This window comes from Primulina huaijiensis, chromosome 9 (genome assembly GCF_012295235.1).
Source record: "Primulina huaijiensis isolate GDHJ02 chromosome 9, ASM1229523v2, whole genome shotgun sequence".
NCBI classification, from domain to species: Eukaryota; Viridiplantae; Streptophyta; class Magnoliopsida; order Lamiales; family Gesneriaceae; genus Primulina; species Primulina huaijiensis.
The window spans coordinates 23,040,419-23,064,505 of record NC_133314.1 but is presented as its reverse complement, the minus strand read 5'-3'; the positions used below and the strand labels follow the sequence as shown (position 1 = coordinate 23,064,505).

At 34.7% G+C, this 24,087-nt stretch overlaps 3 protein-coding genes across 13 annotated transcripts; 1 reads left to right on the top strand and 2 right to left on the bottom strand.

The window, feature by feature from the left end:
• Window positions 1–313: 313 nt before the first annotated feature.
• On the bottom strand, window positions 314–5,293 carry LOC140984561 (uncharacterized). 6 transcript variants are annotated; one of them, XM_073452076.1, is made up of 8 exons: window positions 4,703–5,293; window positions 4,562–4,622; window positions 3,988–4,238; window positions 2,391–2,595; window positions 1,601–1,732; window positions 1,386–1,486; window positions 1,187–1,305; window positions 314–697 (listed from the first exon to the last, which is right to left on the bottom strand). In XM_073452076.1, exons 1-8 carry the CDS (start codon window positions 5,108–5,110, stop codon window positions 631–633), a joined length of 1,344 nt encoding a protein of 447 aa, XP_073308177.1. In that variant the 5' UTR covers window positions 5,111–5,293; the 3' UTR covers window positions 314–630. The 6 variants fall into 6 exon arrangements, 4 of the variants coding, with proteins under 4 accessions (XP_073308177.1, XP_073308176.1, XP_073308178.1 ...); XM_073452075.1 differs by having other exon boundaries at window positions 1,209–1,305; XM_073452077.1 differs by having other exon boundaries at window positions 1,209–1,305; window positions 1,386–1,444.
• Window positions 5,294–6,431: 1,138 nt separating this feature from the next.
• On the bottom strand, window positions 6,432–9,457 carry LOC140984844 (uncharacterized). Of its 5 annotated transcripts, none has more exons than XM_073452503.1 (5): window positions 9,284–9,457; window positions 9,026–9,208; window positions 7,598–8,717; window positions 6,803–7,513; window positions 6,432–6,701 (listed from the first exon to the last, which is right to left on the bottom strand). In XM_073452503.1, exons 3-5 carry the CDS (start codon window positions 8,693–8,695, stop codon window positions 6,660–6,662), a joined length of 1,851 nt encoding a protein of 616 aa, XP_073308604.1. In that variant the 5' UTR covers window positions 8,696–8,717; window positions 9,026–9,208; window positions 9,284–9,457; the 3' UTR covers window positions 6,432–6,659. The 5 variants fall into 5 exon arrangements, with proteins under 5 accessions (XP_073308604.1, XP_073308606.1, XP_073308605.1 ...); XM_073452505.1 differs by having other exon boundaries at window positions 9,164–9,208; XM_073452504.1 differs by having other exon boundaries at window positions 9,026–9,179.
• An 11,305-nt stretch (window positions 9,458–20,762) lies between these two features.
• On the top strand, window positions 20,763–22,732 carry LOC140984985 (uncharacterized). 2 transcript variants are annotated; one of them, XM_073452698.1, is made up of 2 exons: window positions 20,763–21,420; window positions 22,530–22,732. In XM_073452698.1, exon 1 carries the CDS (start codon window positions 20,871–20,873, stop codon window positions 21,405–21,407), a length of 537 nt encoding a protein of 178 aa, XP_073308799.1. In that variant the 5' UTR covers window positions 20,763–20,870; the 3' UTR covers window positions 21,408–21,420; window positions 22,530–22,732. The 2 variants fall into 2 exon arrangements, with proteins under 2 accessions (XP_073308799.1, XP_073308801.1); XM_073452700.1 differs by lacking the exon at window positions 22,530–22,732 and adding an exon at window positions 22,196–22,215.
• Window positions 22,733–24,087: the final 1,355 nt, after the last annotated feature.

Sequence of the window (24,087 nt, the reverse complement as noted above, 5' to 3'; positions counted from 1 at the left end):
AAAAAAAAAAAAAAAAAAACAATGCATGCAAATCAAATTAACCAAAAAATCCACACTAAACAAACTTTATATGACGTGCTGGCCCAAAAATATATTGGTAGGGGTTTACCCGGTCGGCATTTCATCGTCATAAAATTAATTTTTTTTTAAAAAAAAGTAGAGCGATGTTTTAAAAAAAATTTTACTTCATTTACAAATGAAAAGCCCCGTCCCCTAAAATACAGAGATATACCCTCAAAAAAATATTAAAAATGATCTGTAATTTGAACTTTTAATAGCCCCAAACTATCAGGTATATTGAACACTCAAGGTCCACAAAACTCTGCATTCTTGTTCCAGAAAAAGGGAAATAGGCCAAACATCCTACATCTCCATGAAAAACGTACATCATCATGCACACATTTCGTCGCATGTGGATCTAAGTTAATCATTGTAAAGCTTTAAGTGACTGATTGATGAACAAGAAAATTTTTTGGAAGCTAAATCAACTAAAAGGGAGAAGTATACAGAATGGGTTTTCCCGTTGAAGGATACAAGTACAAAATTGCTTTCAGCGCCACTCCTTCCATCTATATCTCGCCGGCGCACGTATCTTAATATGAATGAAAATGTTTGTAACAAGAGTCAACACTATGATCTTTCCTCCAATTTTCTTTCACTGGATCGCCTATTTTCTGCTTCCTTTCTCCTCTGTTGCCTGCCACAATAGATATTAGAGTATTAGACTAATTTATTAATTCAAAAAACCAAGTATTAGTCCGAGAACTGAAATGGCAATTATTCAGACTGGCGTTATCTGGGATGCATATGCACCTACATGAACGTTTCTTTAGCTCCACAAGTTCATCATAAGACAAGACTATTCCTCATAGATAAGTACAACAGAAAACATATTAAACTACAATCCAACAGGTTTATTCACAAAATCTCGGATGATCGTTTCATTAAAAGAACCAGCTTGATGACAAGTACCGCTGAAAACATAGAAGTTAATTTTCAACATATCTAATGCTGAAGTCCATAAAAAAAAGAATATCACCACCAATGTGTAAACTAGAATATGAACGTTATTGAGTAGAGTCATTTTTCCCCACTTCAGTTAAAAGACTGTAGAATGTGAACACCATAAACAAAATAAACGGAATAAGATATGAAGATTATAGAAAATTCACATATTAAAACTTACGCAAAAGAAGTGTATCCACTACCAGATTTAGCAGCAGAGATAAGGGCTGCATGAGCACCAATAGCAGACAGAGTTTCCTGACCTCCAGACGGATTAAAATTCCTTTGATCAACATCCACCTAAAACCAAAATCATCAAGATTATTAATCTTGAAATAACCCATGCAACTCCTTAATAGATGGAAAGAAAATGAGTAAACCTTGTCCCACTTTGACTTTTTGTTATGTCTTCCATCTCGGGCTGCAACATCTACAGCAACTCGTGTTATATTAGACACACCACCAGCAACCGCGGTCAATCCTAAAGTGCATAGAAACAACAACTAACAAGAAGGTATCATCTTGATAAATTTTCAAAAAACAAGCCAATTTATGGAGATATGATGATGGTACAAGCTAACAAGTACTTAAGAACCTGGAATTGGTGTGTTAATCTTTGGAGTAGGAGCAACATTTCCTTGCTGCGCTCCTCCAGAAATATAGTCAACCCTTTGATTTTTCTTCTTTTCTAGTTCCCTCCTTTCTACCTCCCGCCTAATGTCAGCTTCTATTTGCAGAAGACAAACGGGAAAAATTGAAGATACACTATCCTAAGAATTATGTGAAAGAACTTCTCAACTCGAAACAAGACATCAACTATTTATCGATCATCCGACTCAGGAACACGTTACAAAAGGATGCTATATGATAAAGAGTCCCGAGCGTGTTGAAGAATATTTATTCTCAACTTATGTCCCAGTTTGAAGATAAAAGATAGAAAATTTCGTTTCTAATAAAAAAAAAAAGATAGAAAATATAAACCCGACATTGAAGTCCCATAATAAAACATTAGGGTAAACACTTCAGAAAGAAGTTCTTCATACATAGCTTGGGTATGTCAAATATGTTTCAAAAGACAAGATAGCGCCAATTGGTAGAAAGATGTGAATTATATGAGAATGTATTCAGAGCTCAATAACAAGTACAGAGGATCTTCTTAATCGAGCACAAAGGTTCATAATTAAAATTTTCAACATATTTTAGAAAAGTTTATAATGGAATAGATATTTCACAGGTTTGACAAATTTTTAGCGTGGACATACAACAACCAAATCAAACCAAATGACAGGAAACAGTTAGATTAAATGAAATTAGAACATAAATGGGGATATAGATCACTAGACGGCAATCAAACAAATCTAAATACATTACATATGAATTCTAACCTATTTCATCATAGAAGTCACTTTTGTCATATCCATGAGGGTCAAAAACATATTTACTGCAGCAAGATCCTATTTGATCAATATTTTGGTAAGTCACAGCGTGCAACAAGAAGTCAGGGTTTCGATATTCCTTCTTATTGCGCACCTCTGCGTTGAAACTTCTTCCAGTTGTCTTCTTCAGTGCAAGAAACTTGATAATCTTCTCCTGAAGCATCAAAGGATTAGAAAAGTTGAGGAATGTATTGAAAAATAGCATGAAAAAATCATAGCAAGCTGAAACCAATAATACAACTGACAAATAACAAATTTATTGTTTCTGCATAGTTACGCTGACAAAATATGTAACAGTTCCATCTTTCTACCACAAATATTCCGTTATGTGTCCTATAGGAAGGCTTTCAAATCATAGTTATTTATGACACAAGGAGCAATAAGGGGCAAGTCCGATGGTGAGGGGTGCCTTATCAAAATAATGGGCAGTAAGCATGCTTTCTTATAATATGTATAAAGGTAATTTCACTTCAATATTACATAGCAGCCAAAAATATATATTTTTCTAAAACTATTGGATAGCAATGTAAATCAAAACGAAATTAGTAAATATTTGCAGTATCAATAGAAAAAACTTCAATCAAGTGAATCACCCATTCTTCTTCATCTTTAGCGGCAGGAGAAAGCAGGAGGATTTGAGTGATTTTGGAATTGGAAATTTAGTAACTCAAGTAATGAAGGATGGTTGTTATGATTTTCAAACAATGCACAAAGAACCATCAACCTGAGTCAAGGAAAAGATCCTCAAATAAAGACTGAAAGAGTGCTGCACAGAATGGAGGTTGGAAATTAATTCCTTTCATGCAGCAGGACTTAGGATGATTTTGGGCTGGGCCACTAACTATTTGATGCACCTTTCCAAAGAGTGACACCTGTGCAAGCTAAGACACGTGCCTTTAAAACTATGTTTTAAACCTTGCGTCTGTGAAGCCGCTGAAAATGAAATGGAAGAGATCAACACCCAAGCACAAAGTTCTATTTGGAAAGATTCATCAAAGTAACAAAGTTTACTGAAATATGGCTCACACAAGGGAAAGTTGGAGTAGATTAATTTAAATAGAATACAGATTCATCTTTAGACAAGTTTTAAACGCAAATACTAGTACCACTAGAAGTCTAGAATATATGAAGTGAGTAATCTTGAAAGGATTTTAAATTTGAATTCATTGGCACTAAATTTGTAGAACCATGACATATGCATGAAAAAAGAAGTTTGAGCGATCGAACTTGCTAAGACAGTAAGACCTAGTAACTATTCATGATTTGGGATATTAAAGGTTACTCATTACCCTATATAAGTCAACTCAGTCCATTAGATTTATAAATTACACCCACAAGAAAACAGCCAGTTGTAACATTTCCTTTCTCAGAAAGGAACCTGTGATAAAGAAAGTTTTTTTCTGAATTTGAGCTACTGTGTCCAACAGATAGGATCAAATTATAGTAAATGAAAAAGCTATATAAATATATCCTACAAGTCAGATTCTACATCAGCTTAACATAAAATATTATATCATAGTCCTTTCACTAAAAAGAAAGGACTAACTTGCAGTTCCTCTGAGCACTTTTTCTTAGGAGGTGGGGGAAGAAACTTGGCCAATGGATCCATATCCCTTTCCTCTTCGGTAGAAATTCTAATGGCATCTTCAGTTTCTGCAGCTTCCAATGCATTAATTGCACAATCCATGCTATCCGATTCAGGTTGATCAATTGCATCCAATAATTGAGGTGTCATGGCTCGAGTGTTAGGTGTTGCGAGCCTAGCATTTCTTGGTGATCTGCTATCCCGAAACTCGCCTAAATTAACAGCAATTAAAACTTAGAACAACTCCAGCACAAAAAACCTTCCAATCCATTTTCAAACTTTATGCATATCAAAATACAGATTCCAGTGTCATAACAAATGGCGCATAACATAAAGTAATCGAAATGGAAATAAAATGACCAACTCAATATCCTAATTTAAAAATCTCCATCTTTGAAAATTTTAATGTCTCTAAAAACTGGTGCCATAGGCCGTTCTAACGATCATAATACTAACATTCAGCCATATAAATGATTAAATTTAATAGATGAGGCAAAAGAGAAAAATGATCAGCAAAATGGACAGCCTTACGCACCGTCACTGGTTTGAAGCTGATCCCCATACATTACTCGACCAGTCGCCACTATTTCTCCATCCTACAATAACCGATCATTCAACACGAAAAACAAAAAAAACAAAAAAAATAGAACTCAAAATGCTTACGCAACATGATTACCTCAGCTTCAGGAGACATTGCCCCCTCCTCGTGCCCATAATCCACTATCGTCAGCCGATTCTTTGGAACATGAGACAAGTTCAAATCCAAACCAACCGTATGTTGCGGCGGTTGAGGTGACACGCGAGAGAACAGTGGAGAGGCAGTTGCCGAGGAAGTAACATAATTAAAGAGCTTATTAGGAGACATAGCATTCGGGCCTCGCTCTTCTTTCTGCGACGTATTTTCATTGCCAACGGCACTAAGATCATCTTCATCTTTCACCATAACGACATCCGACGCGATGGATGGGATTTCTTCTTCTTGAAGATTTTCATCCTGATCTTCGGCGACTTCCATTTCATCGTCTTCGTCTCCATACATGGACAACAACGCTATGCCCTCAGAAGCTTTCTTCCTCGATTCCATTTCCACCAAATCAAAACCCAAGTTTAGGGTTCCCCCCTAATATCTACAATTCTTACTCGTCTTCTACCTTGGAATTGTAGATAGAACTGAGATTTCAGAGCACTGAATGATATTACAAGGGGAGACAGGGTTTTGGGATTTTGCTAGGAAATCCCGAGAGCGAGGCCTTGTTCGAATTTTTTATTTCAGTTAGATAGCCAAGAAATATATTTTAAATTTCCTCTTTTATTGGGCTTTGCAAAATAAATTGGCCCGCATAAAATAACCGGAGCAGATGTTAGTACTCCGACTAGGCTTGTGATCTAGCTTGATTCCGAAAAAAATTTAAAATACTCAAGCTTGACTAGATTTAAGTATTAATTTTTAAGTTCGAACTCTAATGGATAATATATCAAGTTATTCGAGTTCGAGTTTGAAAAACTCGATTCGAATTATAACTTGTTATATATTCGAGCTCAACTCGATTACAAGATCGAGTTTGACCGAACTTAAGAGTAACTCGACTCGTTTGCACCCCTACTCCCAACTTATAACAATGATGTATTAGTTTGTTAGGCTTTGTGATTTTTATTACTCATTAAATAGATTTTTCGAAAATTCTTGAGGATATCATAAGGTTATGTGGACATTCTAAAACCATGTCACGAGGTATACATTTTTATTATTATTATGACTCTGAATATTATGTAAAAAAAATTAAGACTTTTTTCCAATATAAATACTTTTAAATTTTATTGTGTTGTTTTGGAGATTGCAGTGAATAATAATATGATATATGTTTGTTTTTCTCTTGAGAAGAAATTTGTTTGTCGTAAATGATGCGTTCAGTTATCCGGTTGTTGATTAATTTGTGTGGTAAAACATAATATATATAAGATTAAAAATGTAATATGATTATGGTAACTAGAAATAAAATTAAAAATAATAATTACATTGGGAAATATGAAATGAATAAATATATATTTAAAAAACAAAAAACATAATAATGCATGGTTTTATTTTTGTAATTCAAAACCAAGTAATGTCTACGTCTCAATCTTCAAACGAGCTGCCACAAGTGGAGTGATATATAACTTGATAAAATTATTTTTACAAATATAACTCGGCTTTTTTTTTTTATACCTTTTAAAGTTGGGAGATGCTTGTTAAAATAAATTTTTTAACACGAGATCTTGTCTCGAACTTGAGACTAGTTTATATAAACATGGACAAAAAAAAACTCGACGGCCTGTTTGCCTGAATGAATTTTCTGGACGTCTAGTTGAGAGCGTTTGTCTATCAAATCATAGTTGGATCATGTGAGAGATACATAGCACCATGCGGTCACACAAAATAGACGTCTGCATTCAACAATAATAAACAAACCTCAACACATTATCGCCTGATGAACATAGAAAAACAGTTTGATGTATGTTTGCCTATGAGTTCCCAGCAGCTGAGTAAAATTAGAAGTGCTGGAAAAATATCTTGCACTTGTATATATATGAGCATGGATGGAAACAGGAAGAGTAGAAAGAAACGGACAGATTGTCCCACCATTTCTCCTTTTCTACGAATAGTATTTTCTATGAGATCCAAACGGTACTAGCTCCTGTCAAGATAAAATGGAAGGGAATAGGCAAAATTCAGTATAAAACTTGCCAATTACAATTCAAAGTTCGGTAAAGAAGGTGGAGGTGGAGGTGGAGTTACCGCTGAATAGCGAACTTGATCATGTCGTGAGTAAGAAGATTTGACAATAGTCTCCCATTTGGTATCAGTCTTGGAACCTTGCTGAACCTGTTTCCTAGAGTCAAATGGGCTTTTACTCGGCGGATGCGAAAACGGATTGCCCAAAGAAATGGAAGGCAGAGTACGCCAAAGCCATGATTCGGAAGGAGATTTTGGTAATGGTGGAGGTAATGGAGACTTCATACAAGAAGGATCAAATTCTCTTTGCTCGTCACATTCCAGACTATTTTCATCTTGCGTACCAAAATTTACATCAGATTCCAAAGGTGGACTTGATTCTTGATTAGGAAGTTGATTCATTTTAATATCCTTCACTCCATCAATGGCACATTCAGGCTTCAGGGTGCCATTTGTCTGATTCCTTGATACATCCTGCAAGGCCAAAAACATTTTGCGAGAAGATGCGATTTTCTTGGCACTGTAATTGTCAACTTCCTTGGGAAGTCCAAGAAAGCCCGCTCCTTCACGGAACGGAGGCTTCGTAGATTCATTTCGGTAGGGAGATATGCCACCACTTCTGTTACGCCTCAAGGGGGACAGTCCTGATTTGTATGAGCCAAGAGAGTTCAAAATCTGATTCGAATCATCAGCTAGTTTTTTCTCGATTTCTTTATGGTCCCGATATAACAATCCGGAATGAAATTTTTTCTGAGGAGTCGGATGGCAAGAATTCTGCAGGATTTCAAAATTATAATTATTGATTTTATATTAACCATAGTTTTTCCTACATTTGCACAAGTGAAACTTCAGAATTACCTTGTACAGAGGACCGCTGTATGCTTTTTGAGCCGGTCGCCTAATTTCACCTGCTGAAAAATTTGGATCGTGGTTTCTCAATTTCATTCCTGGCAAAGGACTAAAGAGGCACAAAGTATTCTTCACACACAACCGAGGGATAATCCCCCAAATTTTACCCCGCTTTTTCACTGGAACGGGGCACTCCTGTTCATCATCGCTTTCCACATTATCCATGTACTCGCTACGTTTCTGCATCGAATCAAAACCGTACTGCTTTGGCAAAGGCTTATTCTCACAAGAAATCACCTTCTTTATCTGTTCTTTTGGTGGCTCGTTTGCCACTAACTGTTTCTTCGTGACATACTGTGGTGTCTCCAAAACAACAGCCTTGGCCGCTGGTAGGAATCTATTCATCATAAAATCTCGGGTTTGAACATCGACAGAGAATGTCCCAGATGGTTTCACACATGAACTATGGTACCCACTCAGACCACTTACACTATAGTTAAAGGACGATGATTCTGTTCGTGAAATTGAGTGAAGTTCATCGGAAAATTCCGCATTTTCACTTCCTGTATCAGATTCATCTTTACAATCTAAACTCTCATTCAATTTCTCCAAAAGACTAGCATGGTCCATGAAATTTAATGTTTCCGTTTGAGTCCTACAAATATTCTGATCACTCGATCTTTCACCAGAATTGTGTCTTGAAGAACTCGACGCCCGTCCCGGCAGAAACCTCGGAATTTCACCCGAATTGTATCTTAAGGGACCTGACATCCTTCCGTGTGCCATCCTTGGAATTTCACCCGAATTGCGTCTAATGGCATCTGATACCATGGCAGGTGGAAGCCTCGGTGTAATGGAAGGTTCCTCTGGTGTGTAGACTCCACCTTTCGATTTTCCGGGGATTTTTTCCCAGTGAAATGGAACTGAAGCTGGTTTTGTCACCTCCTCCATTTCAAAATCGTATTTGCTCAATGTAAGGGAATTGTGTCTATAGGGTTGTGTATTTTCGAACCCATTGTGGTTTACGAGCTCTGAAGAGCGTATGGGTGATGAAAATCTCCGTACAGACAGAAGGGGAGCATCAAAATTTAGTTGCCTGTTCTCCATCAGCTCGCTTAAATATCAAAATCTGAATCAGACAGAAATTGCATCTTTAAAGTTCGTTACACAACTATAAAACAGCTAATAAATTAACCAAACATTTACTTAATGCTCCACCAGAACTCGTTAGCGAGCAGTTGATTTTAGTGGCTTAGTTATTTGAGCTCCTACGCAAACATGTATTAATTATAACACAATGCACCAAAGAACTTACAAAACCTCAGCAGAGAAGGGGAACAATGTTTCAGCTAGATTCCTAAACACCCATTAATTCCAGACGCAAAAATGTTGTACCAAACCCGTCAAGAACTAAATTTAATAGTAAAAATAAATTACCGAGTAACACAATAAATTCTCACAAGAAGCAAGTTTGGTCAAGAAACAGGGCCATTATCTGATTTCCGAGAACTGACATCCGTCGATGAGTGACAAGTAAGCATAATAAATAGAAAGAAACAATCTTATAAAGCTTACATTTCCAGCACACCCCCTGAAACATCAAAATGGGAACATAAAATCCTCAAAAAAAAAATATATATATATAAAATCCAAGAAAACACCAAATAAACAGAACCCAGATGCATCTTCACTTACCAAAGGCAGAAAGAGAGAGAGAAAAAAAAAGGAACGCGCACTCCGCAAATTATGGGAAGAAGACCGGTGAAAAGGCGTGAAAAATAAGAAAAAAGTGAGAGAGAGAGAGAGGAAAAAGGGGCAGGAAATAACTGAACAAGATCTCTGCTTGCTTGTGTTTTTTGAGATGAATATTTTATATTTAGTCGAGCGGAGAATGGAGACGAGTGAGTGACAAATGCATGTGGATTTTGGACACCGGTGGGCCTCTATCCCGAAAGAAAAACATTAAATACCAAACTCATTTCTATCCCAAAAGAAAAACATTAAATATCAAACTCATTTTTTCTTAATTTCGATTACAGTTTTGTTCTTTTTTCCAACCGTTCACTTTCGTATGATACTTAGATTGTCTGGAGATGGAGTGGACAAACGTCACGTATATACCGTTGGGTTATAATGACAGTTAACCCCAACTTCGTTTATTTCGCGCCTCTTTTTTTTTTCTACAATTCCCAAGTTTATTAAAGTTGAGGAGCCAAACACGGGAGGGACCGCTCTTTTCATTAAAAAATTATAGAGATTAACGTAAGGAACGTGGGGATAAATTTGTCAAGTTGGAGTTTAATATTAATTATCTACTAACACTTTGTGAGCTTAAACACCGGATTGAGATAGAGTTGACTACTTTCAATCTCTTGAAATTTAGCTCAACATTAGTTGCGACATTCCACCTTATACTCATTTTCAATGGCATAAGTCATCGGCATAAGTCGTCATTTGACTCATGAGATGAAATGAAAAAAAAAAATCAATTTTTCCACAAGAAACAAACCATCGAATTGATTCACAGAGCATAAAAGTTGAGGGGACAGAAAACATTTTTTTTTTTTAAACATGTACGATTAGAAATATTGAAAATATAATGAAAGTCATTTGGTGCAATGTGACAGCTGACAATTTGGGACGAAAGTCCCCGTAATTAATGGTAACCAAACCAAAAGAAATGAAAAAACAGCGCTCCTGGATTTGTCGGTAATGCTAACAAAGTCAATTACTCCCAATTTCTTCTGTTAAAAACCACACACATGCTTTGCTTTTTTGACCCCTGAGAAGAGGTGTTTCTTTCTAAAGATTAGGTCTTTTAAAAATTAATATTATATATTTTTTAATCTTATTATTGTGGCCCAATGATCGCTTGGATGAGTAACAAATGGGGCGTAAAGTAAGCATGTTTGATGCCTTCCTGCATGTGAGATTTTGAATATGTATACCAGAGCTGTTTTTCTTTGACTAATCAATCAGGAATTAATTTATTGCGTGGGACAAATCTGGTCTGGGCCACAGTTTCTTTTAACATAAAATGCCGTGCGAAATAAAATGTTAATTTTAAAAATTGTTGAGATGAGTGTTACTTATCCCATATTTTGTTGTATAAAATATCTAAGAATTATATATAAGAATAAAATTGAAAAAACAAAAAAAAAATCAAGATATCATTTTTTTCTCTATTATAGAGATTCTTAATAATAGTAATAGATTTACATGAGCTAATCTAGCTGAAAAGCTGTGAGACATCTCTAAATCATTTTTGTCTCTATTATACATGATTGTCGAAATTCATATATACAACTCTAAATAAATTAATGCAATCGATGTGAGACATCTAACACACGTCTCACACCTAATAGAGCGTGAAATTTATAAGAAATTAATGGGTGGCTCATAAGAGCAATCAAATATATATTGATTGGTATGAGCTCTAAAAGCGTGTTAAGATTCTTCTCTTTGGCCTAACTCTACCATAAAAACTAGCTCAATTGGGTATCATTGCCTTAATCTATATATACAACTCTCAAAAAACTTAATCCATATGTAGGAATTTTTTTTTGTCTTGTATATTTGTCTCTTTGTAATTTTGGTTATCTATGTTATAAAATTTAAATTTTAGTCGTATATCATTTTGATTTTTGATAATTTTATTCATTTTTCATCAGAATTATTAATGTGACATTACACGAGTCAGCACTATATCAATGCCACACCAGTGTCACGTTGAGAAAAAAAGACTAAAATTGCAACAACAAAAATAAAGATAGATGACTAAAATTGAAATTTGTAACATAAAAGATCAAAATCGCAAAGAGAAAAACATATATAATCAATTTTTTTATATAGTTATAATTAAAATATTGTTTGATTAAACATATATAATCAATTTTTTTTATATAGTTATAATTAAAATATTGTTTGATTTTGAACAGGGCTAAAAGACATCGTTCTAAACCGTCTCATCAAAATAGGGTGGCAAAGATAACGTTAAACAAGAGGTACATCACGTTGTCTTTTAAGAAGATATGAATCGCATCAACAGACACTAATTTCACCATACATTGATTCATCTATATTGGATGAGTTATTTCTATATATCATTTTGTTTTTAAATTATCTTCTGCTCATTTTTTTTCCCATCTTTTTCATACATTGCCGAATTTCTTCCATTTAACTTTGCCGATTACTTTCTTCGTAGCTTATAAAATTTCTATTTGAAAATTTCAAGACCATTTTGCAAAGTATTTTATACATCCTTTTTTCACTCTCTCTCTATTATATGGTTAACATGTCTAATAGTTTTATCATTCAAGTCGTTTTGATTACCCAAAATTTCCCTGTTTCGTTAATGTAATAGGTCTCTTGTGAGATATGTCAATTATGTTAATATTTATAATAATAAGTAATAATTTTGATATAAAAATAATATTTTTTCATAAGTGATCCGAATTAAAGATCCGTCTCATATAATTTATTCGTAAAATCGTCTCATAAAATTTTTTTTATGTTCGTTAACGTTTTGCTCTTGATGAGAAATAGACACCGAATTTCAGCTCGTTATGTGCGTCACATCCTGTATTTATTAAAATTTCCAACTCTATTTCAATTGTCTTGTTGCAAAGGTAATCGTGGGCTTTCTTCTCAAGGACTTGTATGATGTATGTGGTCCAAATAAATTTGGGCCATGTCTTAAGCGTACAAATATCTTAACCCTAATTCCAATTATTGTCGGTCACAATTAATTAGATAATAATTATTATTATTGTTTGTCCTAAGGAAAATTACATTTATGGACCTACATTTATCTTGCCATTGTCGACTAGGCACATGATGCTGCTCGGAAAATGGAGTGAGTTGAGTGAACAATTTTTTGGACATAGTTTTGTTCTTTTTCTGTTCGTGTTGGTAACCAGGTAGAATGAATCCGACTTGAAAACAAGAACGTTATTAGGATGTCAGAAGAGTTTTTAGCATGGTTATTTCGACTTTCAAGTTAGTCAAGTATCCATGTAAAAGAAAGAAAGAAAGTTCTTTCAAACATCAGGGTTTAAAATTTTTCATTGATTCTTTTTGTTATAATATTTAAATGTAACGTTCTTTCGATTATTTTTATTGAAGAACTAAGAATATATTGATCATTTTTCTCTGTCATATGAAAAGATTGAAAATTATGAACTACAAAGATTACGCTAAACACATGAATATAAGTAAGTCCATTCAAGTAGTTTATTTGGCTCAAGAATTCAATACTTCGTGTATTGATTTTAAGAAAATTCTTGAAACTAAATAACAAAAAATCGGAATGCGCTTGAGATCTTAAATTTCGACTTGATTGAAAAAGGTGATCATGATACATATAAAATTTTACAACATCAAATTTGATCAGCGTTGAAACTTAAATGATATTAATCCATTTATTGAAAAGTTATATGGCTCCTTAAATAGAAAAAACTGATATTTTATTATATTCATTGATGATAATATAAGATATGAGATTTATATCTTACGAAATGAAATATGAAGCTTTAGTGACTTCTAACGGAAATAAGAATGATATATGTTGTGACAAATTGTTGTATTCTATGTTATTTGATTCTAATTGAATTTCGTAAGCTATGTACACTTAAAACTTCGAATTTGCATTATATTAAATTTTGAATTAATTTTTGTAAGTTTTTACGCTTAAAATTAAAATTGTGAATGAAATTCAAGATTCCATGTGAGGGGCCCGTGCTCTTGATTAGTGTTTAATGACCAAACAACCAAGATTCGTTAATGTAAACAACGAAAGCCATAGAAAAATTTCCTTTTGGGCCAATAGGAAGTTCGGCATGACCTCCCCGTAAGTAGGACATCCAAAAAATTTTCAAACAACATAACAAAGTCATAAACATCAATTCACAAACTTATAGATGCACTGGCCATGACTAACACATGCAGAGCCGACAAGACTCGATCACAAAACTATCAATCCAAAACATCATAAAAGTAACGATACAGCTACACAGGGCATCTTCCGGCAAATGTATGACTCGATGATATAATACACACATATATAAACTTATATATCTGGGAACTCTCAATAATAACCCAACTACTGGGCACCGCTACTTGATGCTCCACCAGACACATCAAAGCCTCCTGGATAACCTTTTATGACATAAAAAATGACCACAATATAAAAAGAAACGATGGGTCAGGTCCTAGTACGACGAACCAGAAAAATTATGACAAATATAACTGACATGAAATAAAATCAAGTAAAATACAATGAAATGCAATGTGACGCAATGCGGGTCGGTAACAAAAAAAATAATGGATACCAAAACGAAGTCCAAACGAATCGCATCAGCAATAGGAACAATGGCCACCTGTGCCAAGAATGCAGCAACGCGACATCAATCCGTCGCTCATCCATGCACGTAGCATCGAGGGTCTGGTATATTTTTATTTTATTATTTTCAAAAGATAAAAATAAGGATCATTTATCAACCTAAGCATATCAACTCAAAAAAATGAGTGAATGCAATCACATTATTCACATAAGCATATAAAAAACGCCACAACTCATTACAAAATACTTAACTCCATCCCACGTCATTATTGACGTCATAATAAAACAGTTCACGCGTAGATCAATTGATACTTAATTTACCACTTGAAATTTCCTAAGGATTTTCCCAAAGAATCCGATCCCGCAACAAATAATTCATTTCACATCAATTTCTAAATAATTTTCCAATATTTACCGATTTAGCTTAAAATTTCAAAATCCATAATTTAGGCTTTGATATTTCTAAAGTTAATATACAACAATTTTATAGCATCTAAACATATAATTTGGGTACAATAATTGTCCACTTTGGGTAAAATAATTAAAATGTGGTGTTTGAGGTGTTGCATGATTTAAAATATTTGACTTCTATCATTAGTGTGAAGACCCGAAATCTTGCAACGGAAAAAAATCTATATATATCATAGGAAATTTCAGCTTATTTTGGCACAACATTTTTTTGTTCCATACAATCATAACCTTGAAAATTTGAATAATCATTGTCCCTTCATTATTGACCATTTATCACCATGTGCAATATGGAAGTGCACCAATCTTGGAAGAGATTCATGCAGTTCCATTTGCACTTAAGGAAAACCAAAATCACTCATGAATCTCGGATGTGTATCTTGAATCAAGAAGAGGTCACGTTCATTCGGGAGAGAAAAGTGCAATCATCACTTTGATTAAGCAATCATCGACATTCTTGGATTGATACGGGCTTACCTTTATAGTTGGTTATTCAAGCCTATATAAGAAGCAAACTCCCTCCCCATAACTTCAAGAATTCAAAATTTAGCATTTTCAGCAGCCTAGACGAAGCTCTACCTCAACCTTGTTTGAACGAAGTTCTTTTGGCACGTCCTCCTAGCATTTTAATCCAAACGAAATCTGTAAGTGGGCTTTTGCTATGTATTTCTTTGTAACTTAAAGTTTGTATAAGTATTTCATGACATGCTTGTATGTATGTCAAACAATTTTCAAAAATGCTATTATGTATTTCATAAAATCTCGATCGATGTACGATATATTCCTTATATTTCCGATGATCTTTGATTCTGCTGAGTTCATTCAAAAATTTCGATAAGTGTTGTTTGATACATCTGATTCTGTGGTGCACTATTATGATTCGAGTGAGATATGGAACGACGATTGTAAATTATATGGCCCCCATCAGTGGGTATAAAACTGTATTCTGGCCCCATCAGTGAGTATAAAACTGTGTTCCGGCCCCCATCAGTGGGTATAAAACTGTGTTTTGGCCTCACCCCTTAGAGGACTAACATATTGGGGACAATTTGACCATGGATAACGAGATGAATAACAGTGTTTTCATTTGTTCTGATTCGTTCTGTTCTGAATTGTAACGTCCCGAAAATTTGAAAGTCCACGGGAACCACATGCATGCAAATTATTAAATTTCTTTGTCATTTTATTAAATTGTTTTAAAGCAGTAAATGTATGTTTATTTCATTAATTATGTGTTTAATTATTTTTAAGTATTTTATGCATTATTATTGCATGATAGAATTTATTTCATGAAATTTTAAAGGTTCATGCATGAATGATTTTTAAGTTGCATTTCGCGTTCGAACGAGGATCGAAGACCGGAGAATTTTCAGGAAATTTATTTTATTACACGATTTATTTTTATAAATTAATTTATAGCGTTTTTGAGTGCATATTTCTAAAATTGGAATTTTCAGGTATTTTTACCCGCAAGATTTTAATTTTTATGGTACGAAAATTTTTTCGAATCGATGAACTTTTTAAGGGTTCGGANACGATTTGTTAATGGGTCCTAAGTTACTAATTAAAAGTTAAAAATGATTTTAAGCCCAACAAGCTTAAGAGTAGGCCCATTAAATCTCAACACGCTCCCGAAAAATATTTCGTGTTGGAAAATTTTTGAAAATATTATCCGAACCCTTAAAAAGTTCATCGATTCGAAAAAATTTTCGTACCATAAAAATTAAAATCTTGCGGGTAAAAATACCTGAAAATTCCAATTTTAGAAATATGCACTCAAAAACGCTATAAATTAATTTATAAANTATATGTATGTGCATGTGTTTATCTCGATCTCTCGTGTGCTTATGTTGTCCATCGAAAATTTGACATGAAACTTGCATGATTTGAGTAAATGCTCACGTTTCTGAATATTTGTGCAAGGGGCTGCTGATCTAAGGTCTTAAGGGGCTGTTTATGTCACGTTCTTGAAGTTCACGGACTGTTCTCAGGGCTTAGTGCAGTAGATATCCAAGTAGATGCTAGGGCCGAGAGATTGGTTGAGAGAGTGGCTTGTTTTGCTTGTGGTTCGGTGATAGGATGGGGCCGACAGTGCAAGGGCCATCCAAGGCCTGGACCAGATCCTGGTGGGTATGAGACGCGGCTGGGAATGGCTCGAACGCTGCTGGGACTGCTCGCATAGTCGGCCGATCGCTTGGAGGCGACACTAGTTCGGGTAGTGAGTTGATGGTTCGCGTGTGCATGTCCAAGGTGAGGTGCGTGGGGCTGTTGCCGTGGCTCAAGCAGGTCCAATATGGTCTAGTAAGGTGCTAGGAGTGAGCCATGGGTGTGTGGTTTAGGAAGAAGCTTGATCATGGGAAGAATAGCTCGATTGAGATGCTTTCTTGGCAAGACCCGATAATCTTCGGGAGATGGGTGTGCAACAGCTTATTCCTTGGATTGGCTTGGTTTAAGAGGTTCTTTAGGGCCTTAAGGATGAGTCATAAAGACTGACATGTGGTGGTAGGAGAGTGGACCGAAGGTTTGAAGGGGTGGGGCCGTGTGTTGTAAGGTGAGTTAAGAAAAGGGCCGAGAGTTAGATGACCATCTGGAAAAGTTAGCCGTGGGTTTAGGTTCTTGGTTGCATGGTTTTAGGAGCTTTAAGTGTTGGTAAGATATTATAAAAAGTTGGAAAAAAATTCGGTTAAATTTCGAATCGATTCGGGTAAAAACCGGGACCCTGGTCCAAGTTTTAAAACGTATCGATTAAGTTCTGTTTTTGGTTCGAGTTTACGTCTAGGAACGCTTTTAAAAAAAATGTTTTGGGACATTTTAAGGAGTTTGGTAAGCTTCGGGTCAATTTTAGAGGTCCAGGTGTGAAACGAAAATTCCTGGGTTTCCAGGGGCAAAATGGTTATTTTGCACCCGGGGTGAAATTTCGATCCTGGCAGCGCCCTGAGCACAAATATATGATATTTTAAATGTTTATGCATAATTTTTATGATTTTTACGCGATTATGATAAATACGTTGCATGCTTGGTTTAAAGGAAAAATTATGTATATGCATGTTTTTATTAAGTGATGAATATGATGACACGTTTTGAAGGAAGTGATTTAGTTGTGACTGACACGATGACACGATGACATATAAGGCCTGGACTCAGTGGGCGGGTAATGCCGTCGCTGATGATCCTCGCCGCCGGGTACCGCGGTTACACGTAGATGGATCTATCGACTGACATGATGACATGATAATACGAAAGTCACAGCTAATTAACGGAATTCAAATTAAGATTTTAACACGTATATGCTGATACGATGATACATGCTATTACCATGTTTTGACAGGTCACGGTTACGCATACGATATGATAACATGATGAGACATGTTTTGACACGTTACGATTTTACACGACACGTTCATGTTCATGTTTTTAAGCTCATGAAATGTATGTTTATTATGCTATTTTTCACTGTTGTGTGCTACGTATATGTACTTGCTATTACTGGTACAGGTGTGTTGAGTCTTTAGACTCACTAGGCGTGTGTGATGCAGGTGAGCATTTTGATCAGGGAACCAGAGGTGCCGAAGACTGAGTAGGCAGGCGGCATGTGCGGTGATACGACCCGAGGACCATTATTTTTCCGCATATTGATTCATGTGTTTTGAGAGGAGTTACACATTTTTATATGTTGATGATTTTACGATTTTTACACGTTTACGTTTACGTTGATTTTGGATGACGTTAGTTATTTTTAAATTGCACTACTTTTATTGGCAAATAAATACGATTATTTTAAATGTCATTTTGTGATTGCGAGCTTTTTTTTTTAAAAAAATAAAATAAAATTATTCCGCACTTTTAAAACGGGAGACGTTTCATGAATTATCTGACAATCTCTGTTTCGCATTTCTGTTCCGATTATGATCTGATATGATATACTACGTTTTGAAAATCAGCTTGCAATATGGGTTTTAAATTATATTTATATGTACTTGTGGTAATCGATCGGCCTCCACTTGGTGAGTGTTTCCCAAAACACTCACCCCTTACATCTCTCCCCGGATAAGAATGAAGATCAAGTAGACGAGGATGAATAAGACATGCTTCGGGGTTGGTGATGAAGTTTCGATATATGAAGATTTCTCGCTTAAGTTCTTTCTAAGTTTTGATTCGAGTTGTACAATGCTTCCGCATATTTTATTTCGCTTTGGAATTTATCGCTGTAAGACAAGATTATTTTGAGTTAATTATGAAATAGACTGGTTTTGGTTTATATTATGCTACGAGGCTTGTTGTTTGATGATTATGTGATTGTTGAACAACACCGGTGTCGACTAACCCCGGTCTCGGGGCTTGACAGTTAGCACCGATTACAACTTTTGATAAACCGACAAGCGCTCAGTCCTACATTATTCGATTGTAAAACTAGAAGAAACAAGTTGCATAAACTTTTAGTTTTGAATTGGCCCCTTACATGTTACTCGATTTTTAAATTTGGAAGCATTTTTCAGTTTTGAGATATTGTTGTAAATTGAATGACAATTGATTCTTTTAAAATTGAAAAAAATACACAATATAACTCATGTAAGTAGTATAAACTAAAATATTTGAATGAAATATTGGATTTGTCGATCCTCAAAATTGAAATAAATAAAGTTTGGTACTTGAGTGAGAAATGATATATTTAAAGAAAACTATAATTGTCACAATGAAATAGTACACATACATACATTTATCATTGTAGTTTGACAAAAACTTATGTGAGACGGTCTCACGGGTCGTATTTGTGAGACGGATTTTTTATTTGGGTCATCCATAAAAAAGTATTACTTTTTATGCTAAGAGTATTAGTTTTTGTTATGAATATGGGTAGGGTTGATCCGTCTCACAGATTAGGATCCGTGAGACGGTCTCATATGAGACTCACTCTTGTAGTTTTGCAACTAAATGGTGAAGAAATTTTTCCGCCTATTATTTTTATATCATATTTAAAATAATTATGAATCACATTTTAATGTGTTAGTCTAAGTCTAATTAATAAAAAACTACAAAATGAACTTATTCATCATTAATGAACGCAAATTATATATCAAATGTTACTCCATCCTTCACATGTTGCCCACTAACGACTATTAAATGGTATGATGTTGTATTAGACATTAAAATGGCAACAATTAAGCAGGATATTATCAAGTACTCTGCCTTAAACCGACTTAATTACTATTTTTTTGGGTAGCGAAATTCGGCCCACGGGGTCAAAGCACTTCAAAAGCCTAAAATTATATCCCTTTCACCCCCGATGTCCACTTTCCAACGAAAGCCACATTCCACATGGTTCTGCTTAGGGGTCAATACTGAATTATCACTGACACTCTCAAAAGAAAAAGGTCCATTTATCTATCTCCAAAACCCCAAATAATCGACCCATTTGTTTCCCCTTCTTCACACATTACACTCCTCACAAACCCCATAAATCTCCTTTTTAATCTACATATATATAGAGCTTTCCCACTCTTGCCTATCCTCCATGATATGGCCAAATCAACTATCTTGACAAGTGTCGCGTATCCTTTCAAACACATGTGCTCGGTCAATTGGATGAGTTGGATATACCAATCATGGAGGACATGTGTCTCCACATGAATAAGCCCCCCAGCCCTTCACACCCTACCCGAAATTATTGAACTAAAGGTGGGGAGGGGGGATGAGAAGAAGTGTAGGATCGGAATGGATCCAAAGGCAAAGTACAAATGAGTTGCAATTATTAATTGATTTTATTCCAAGGAAGTGATAACCCAAAATAATATCATTAAAAATTTGACATCTCTTTTATGTTAAAATTAATATTTGGACCTAACTCAATCTCAAAAACTAGCTCTAGGGGAAGGATTGTCTAAGACTATATATACAACTCACAGGGATTTTATCCAACCGATGTTGGACAAACTAACACACCATTCTCATGCCTATTAATGAACATTTGGAGCGTGAAGTTTACAAATGACCCAACTATGGGCAGAACGTGTGGCCCAACTATGGACAATCTAACACATAACGGTGGAACCTGAGCTCTGATACCATGTTAAAATTGAGACTTGGACCTAACTCAACCCCAAAAGCTAGCTCTAAGGGGAAGATTGTCCAAGTCCATTATGTAACTCTCAGGGAGTTTATCTAATCGTTGTGAGACAACTAACACTTTATATGAAATATGATTTCACAAATCAAATTTTGTTATTTGTAAAATGTATTTTTTTTATGGAATTTGTAAAATGAATTTTGAAGAGTGTATGTTCTTCAAATTGTATCTCTATCTCTATATTTAAATAAATCAATAAATGAACTGAATATAAATAAGTGCATCAACAATTCATCGAACTCACGACTTTTGTTTTCAACCTCCCACTAGTTTTTCTTTAATTTTATAAAACACCCTTTTATTTTTTGTCAGCTTAAATTTTTCACTTCATTTCTCCTAATGAAAGAAAAATGAGAGGGAGAGAGCTAGAAAGATCGGCAGCCATGAAAAACGCAATCAGATGCTGCATATCTTGCATTCTGCCATGCGGGGCACTCGACGTGATCCGAATCGTGCATGCTAATGGCCGCGTTGAAGAAATCGTTGGCACTGTGAAAGCAGCAGAAATCATGAAATTGCACCCCAAACACGTCTTAAAGAAGCCATCAAAGGCTTCTTCTGATGAAGGTGTGTGCCCCAAAATCGTCGTCGTTTCTCCAGACGCGGACCTTCAGCGTGGCAAGATTTATTTCCTCATGCCGCTGCCTCCGGCGCCGGAGAAAACCCGATCGAAGAGAAAAAAGAAAGAGTATTCTAAAAATAACAACAGTGCAGCGAACGCTACTGGAGGCAGCAATGTTTCAGTGACAAATCTACTCATTTCCGATCGCTATTTAAGTGAGATTTTGTCGGAGAAGATTTCAACGCAAAGGGATCAGCGGCGAGGCCGAGTTGGCGTGTGGAGGCCCCATTTGGAGAGCATTTCTGAGACCCTATCTGAAGCCTGATTAATTCACGCCAGTAAGTTTTTTTCTTCTCCTTTTCTTAACTTTCCTTCAGTGTCATTTTCATAATTACATTAGTTCACTAGGGTTTCGAAGCTGAAATATTTGATTTTCTTGATCGTCTTTTTTCCCTTTCATCCTCTTCGTTGTATATAAAGTATTCAAGCAGAGAGAGCAAAAAATTAAAATTGATCAGACTTACTGTGATCTTATCAAGTTGATGAGACACACAGAACTCAGGATTTGATATCACTTATCATATATTAGAGATTGGTATTGAATATGATCCCACTTCTACTATTCAGTCTTCGTTTTTTAATTGTATTCTTCTTTTTCTTTTTTAAAATAAATGTTGTATGTATAATAACTTGAGGTGATTTTGTATGTTATCTTGTATAATTTCATAATAATATTTATATGCTCCACCATCAATTAGTATAATAAAAATATTATTAACATGTCCCATTATAATTATTTCATTGAGGAAAGAAACACAATCAATTTCCATGTTTCCTGGTTCCAGTTCCCTTTTCTGTCGGCACCACTAGCTCCAAAGCAATTCTAATTTAGCAATTTTAGACTGTGTATATAGATGTATAAACAGTTTGTTATGTTTGTTCACCAACCGTGTCAATTTTTATGTTCACCAATGAGGTGACATTAATCTATTTATTAGTTGGTACATACGTTGACACGATTGATGAATATTACTATCAAAACTGAATGTATAGAATGTCTGAGTTGTAATACATTAATTACATATATCTAGAAAGTTTAATACCCCTTTTCAGGGATCATCATGAGCTTTGATGTTGGCTAATAACATAATCAAAAACTAAACTTCATTTGATCGAGTAGGTACAAACTCAAACTATAGCTCATTTCATATATATAGTGGGTAGAACAAGATGCTGACGGAGCACATTACAAGAAGTTAATCATTTTTTTTTCTCAAATAGAAACAAATACATGATAATTTAGAACCACATTAGTGCCTTTCATTAAATTATTTCATCATGTACGGTCTTATATATAAAGTGTGTATACAATCACTAGTTTACAGAAATGTGTATGTGCGTGTATTAAATTATGTTGATAGTACTGATGGAATAATAGTCCCCACAGTGGTTAGGATGCATGGAAATAATAATGGAGTTGTATCTCGCATCTGGCAAGTGGGCAGTGCCTTTAAGAATTTGGTTATATTGTATATAAAAGAGAATGGATTATACATATGTATATGATAGATCGATGCCAATTGCATCTTAAAAAGGTGATTTACTGCAAATGTTTTATTTATTTATTATTCTTATCCATATATATAGCCGACCCTGCAACGAATGAGAATGTGTTATGATGATGTTATATTCGGATTGATCCATTTGTATAGGCTACCTATGTAACTCTCCCATCATTAGGGACCTCCTAAAAATTAGTTTACACATTTGTTGGAATCCAATCCAAGCGCATCAAAAAATTGCATGTTAATTTAATGTTTAACATATTCATTATTAGGTTAATGTGTCGAATCTGTTTTTTTCCAAAGTCATTTATGGTGAAATCAGATATTAATACTACACGGTGCTGACTTATTATGGGTCGTTTTTTGAAAACTAGAGAAGTCGAACTCCGAATACCTCGTTTGAGTCGATCATGGCTCCCGCTTTCGACTGCCATGAGTCGTAAATATGAAAAAGGAAATTAAAATTGAAAATTATGCGAACATTTTATAATATGTAAAGAAAGTCATATTCATGTAAGGGCAATTTTTTTTAAAAAATAATAAGATAAAATTGCTAATAAAATCAACTAATTGGTCAATCCATATTTTATTTATTTATTATAATTAAATTATGAGAAACGATATATTAATTATATATGAGATTATCAATTTATTTTCGGCCTTCCGGGAAAAAGCTCAAAAGTCGTAAATGTGAAAAAGGAAATTAAAATTGAAAATTATTCGAACATTTTATATGTAAAGTTCACACCAAGGGATTTCTCTGTAGGATTTTTTGGGGACATGTTTAATAGGATTCTGGACAATGGCAGAGAATGGGATTTGGAAAATTTTATTTTGATATGTTGGAGCTGGGGTGCGAAGAAACCAATTGATATTTTGTCAATCCGGAAATAGAGATCTATTGGGCCAGAACGAGAGGAAAACGAATCATGCGCCTTGGGTGGCCCATTTAAACAAGCATAAGTTTTCTCGAATATCAACTCCACGAATTTAACGAATCAGTAAAGTAACTGGTATTAAATTTATTTTTTTTTAAATTATTAAATTTAATTTCAGCTACTAACATTTAGTCTACATATATAACATTTTTGAATTGGGAAGGGTTTTACAAATTATAAGACTCGAATTTGAGTCCCCTTTGGAAGCAATTTTGTTACTTAATTGGTTGAGAGGCTTGACCTATATATTCCACTTAATTCTTATAAATCTCAAAGTGAAATTTTTATTTTTTAAAATCAAGTTATGCTATATTGAAACAATATTGATTATACTCATAAATACAAGTCCAAAATAGTAGGAAAATTGCAAAAATCATCTCGAAATCGACCCATTTTATTTTTTTTGCCTTGTAAGTATGTAGACTTTGATTTTAGTTCAATAAAGTTGGATCTTATTTTCGTTGTTTTTCATCGTGTTGTGAGTCTGCTGACGTTGAATATT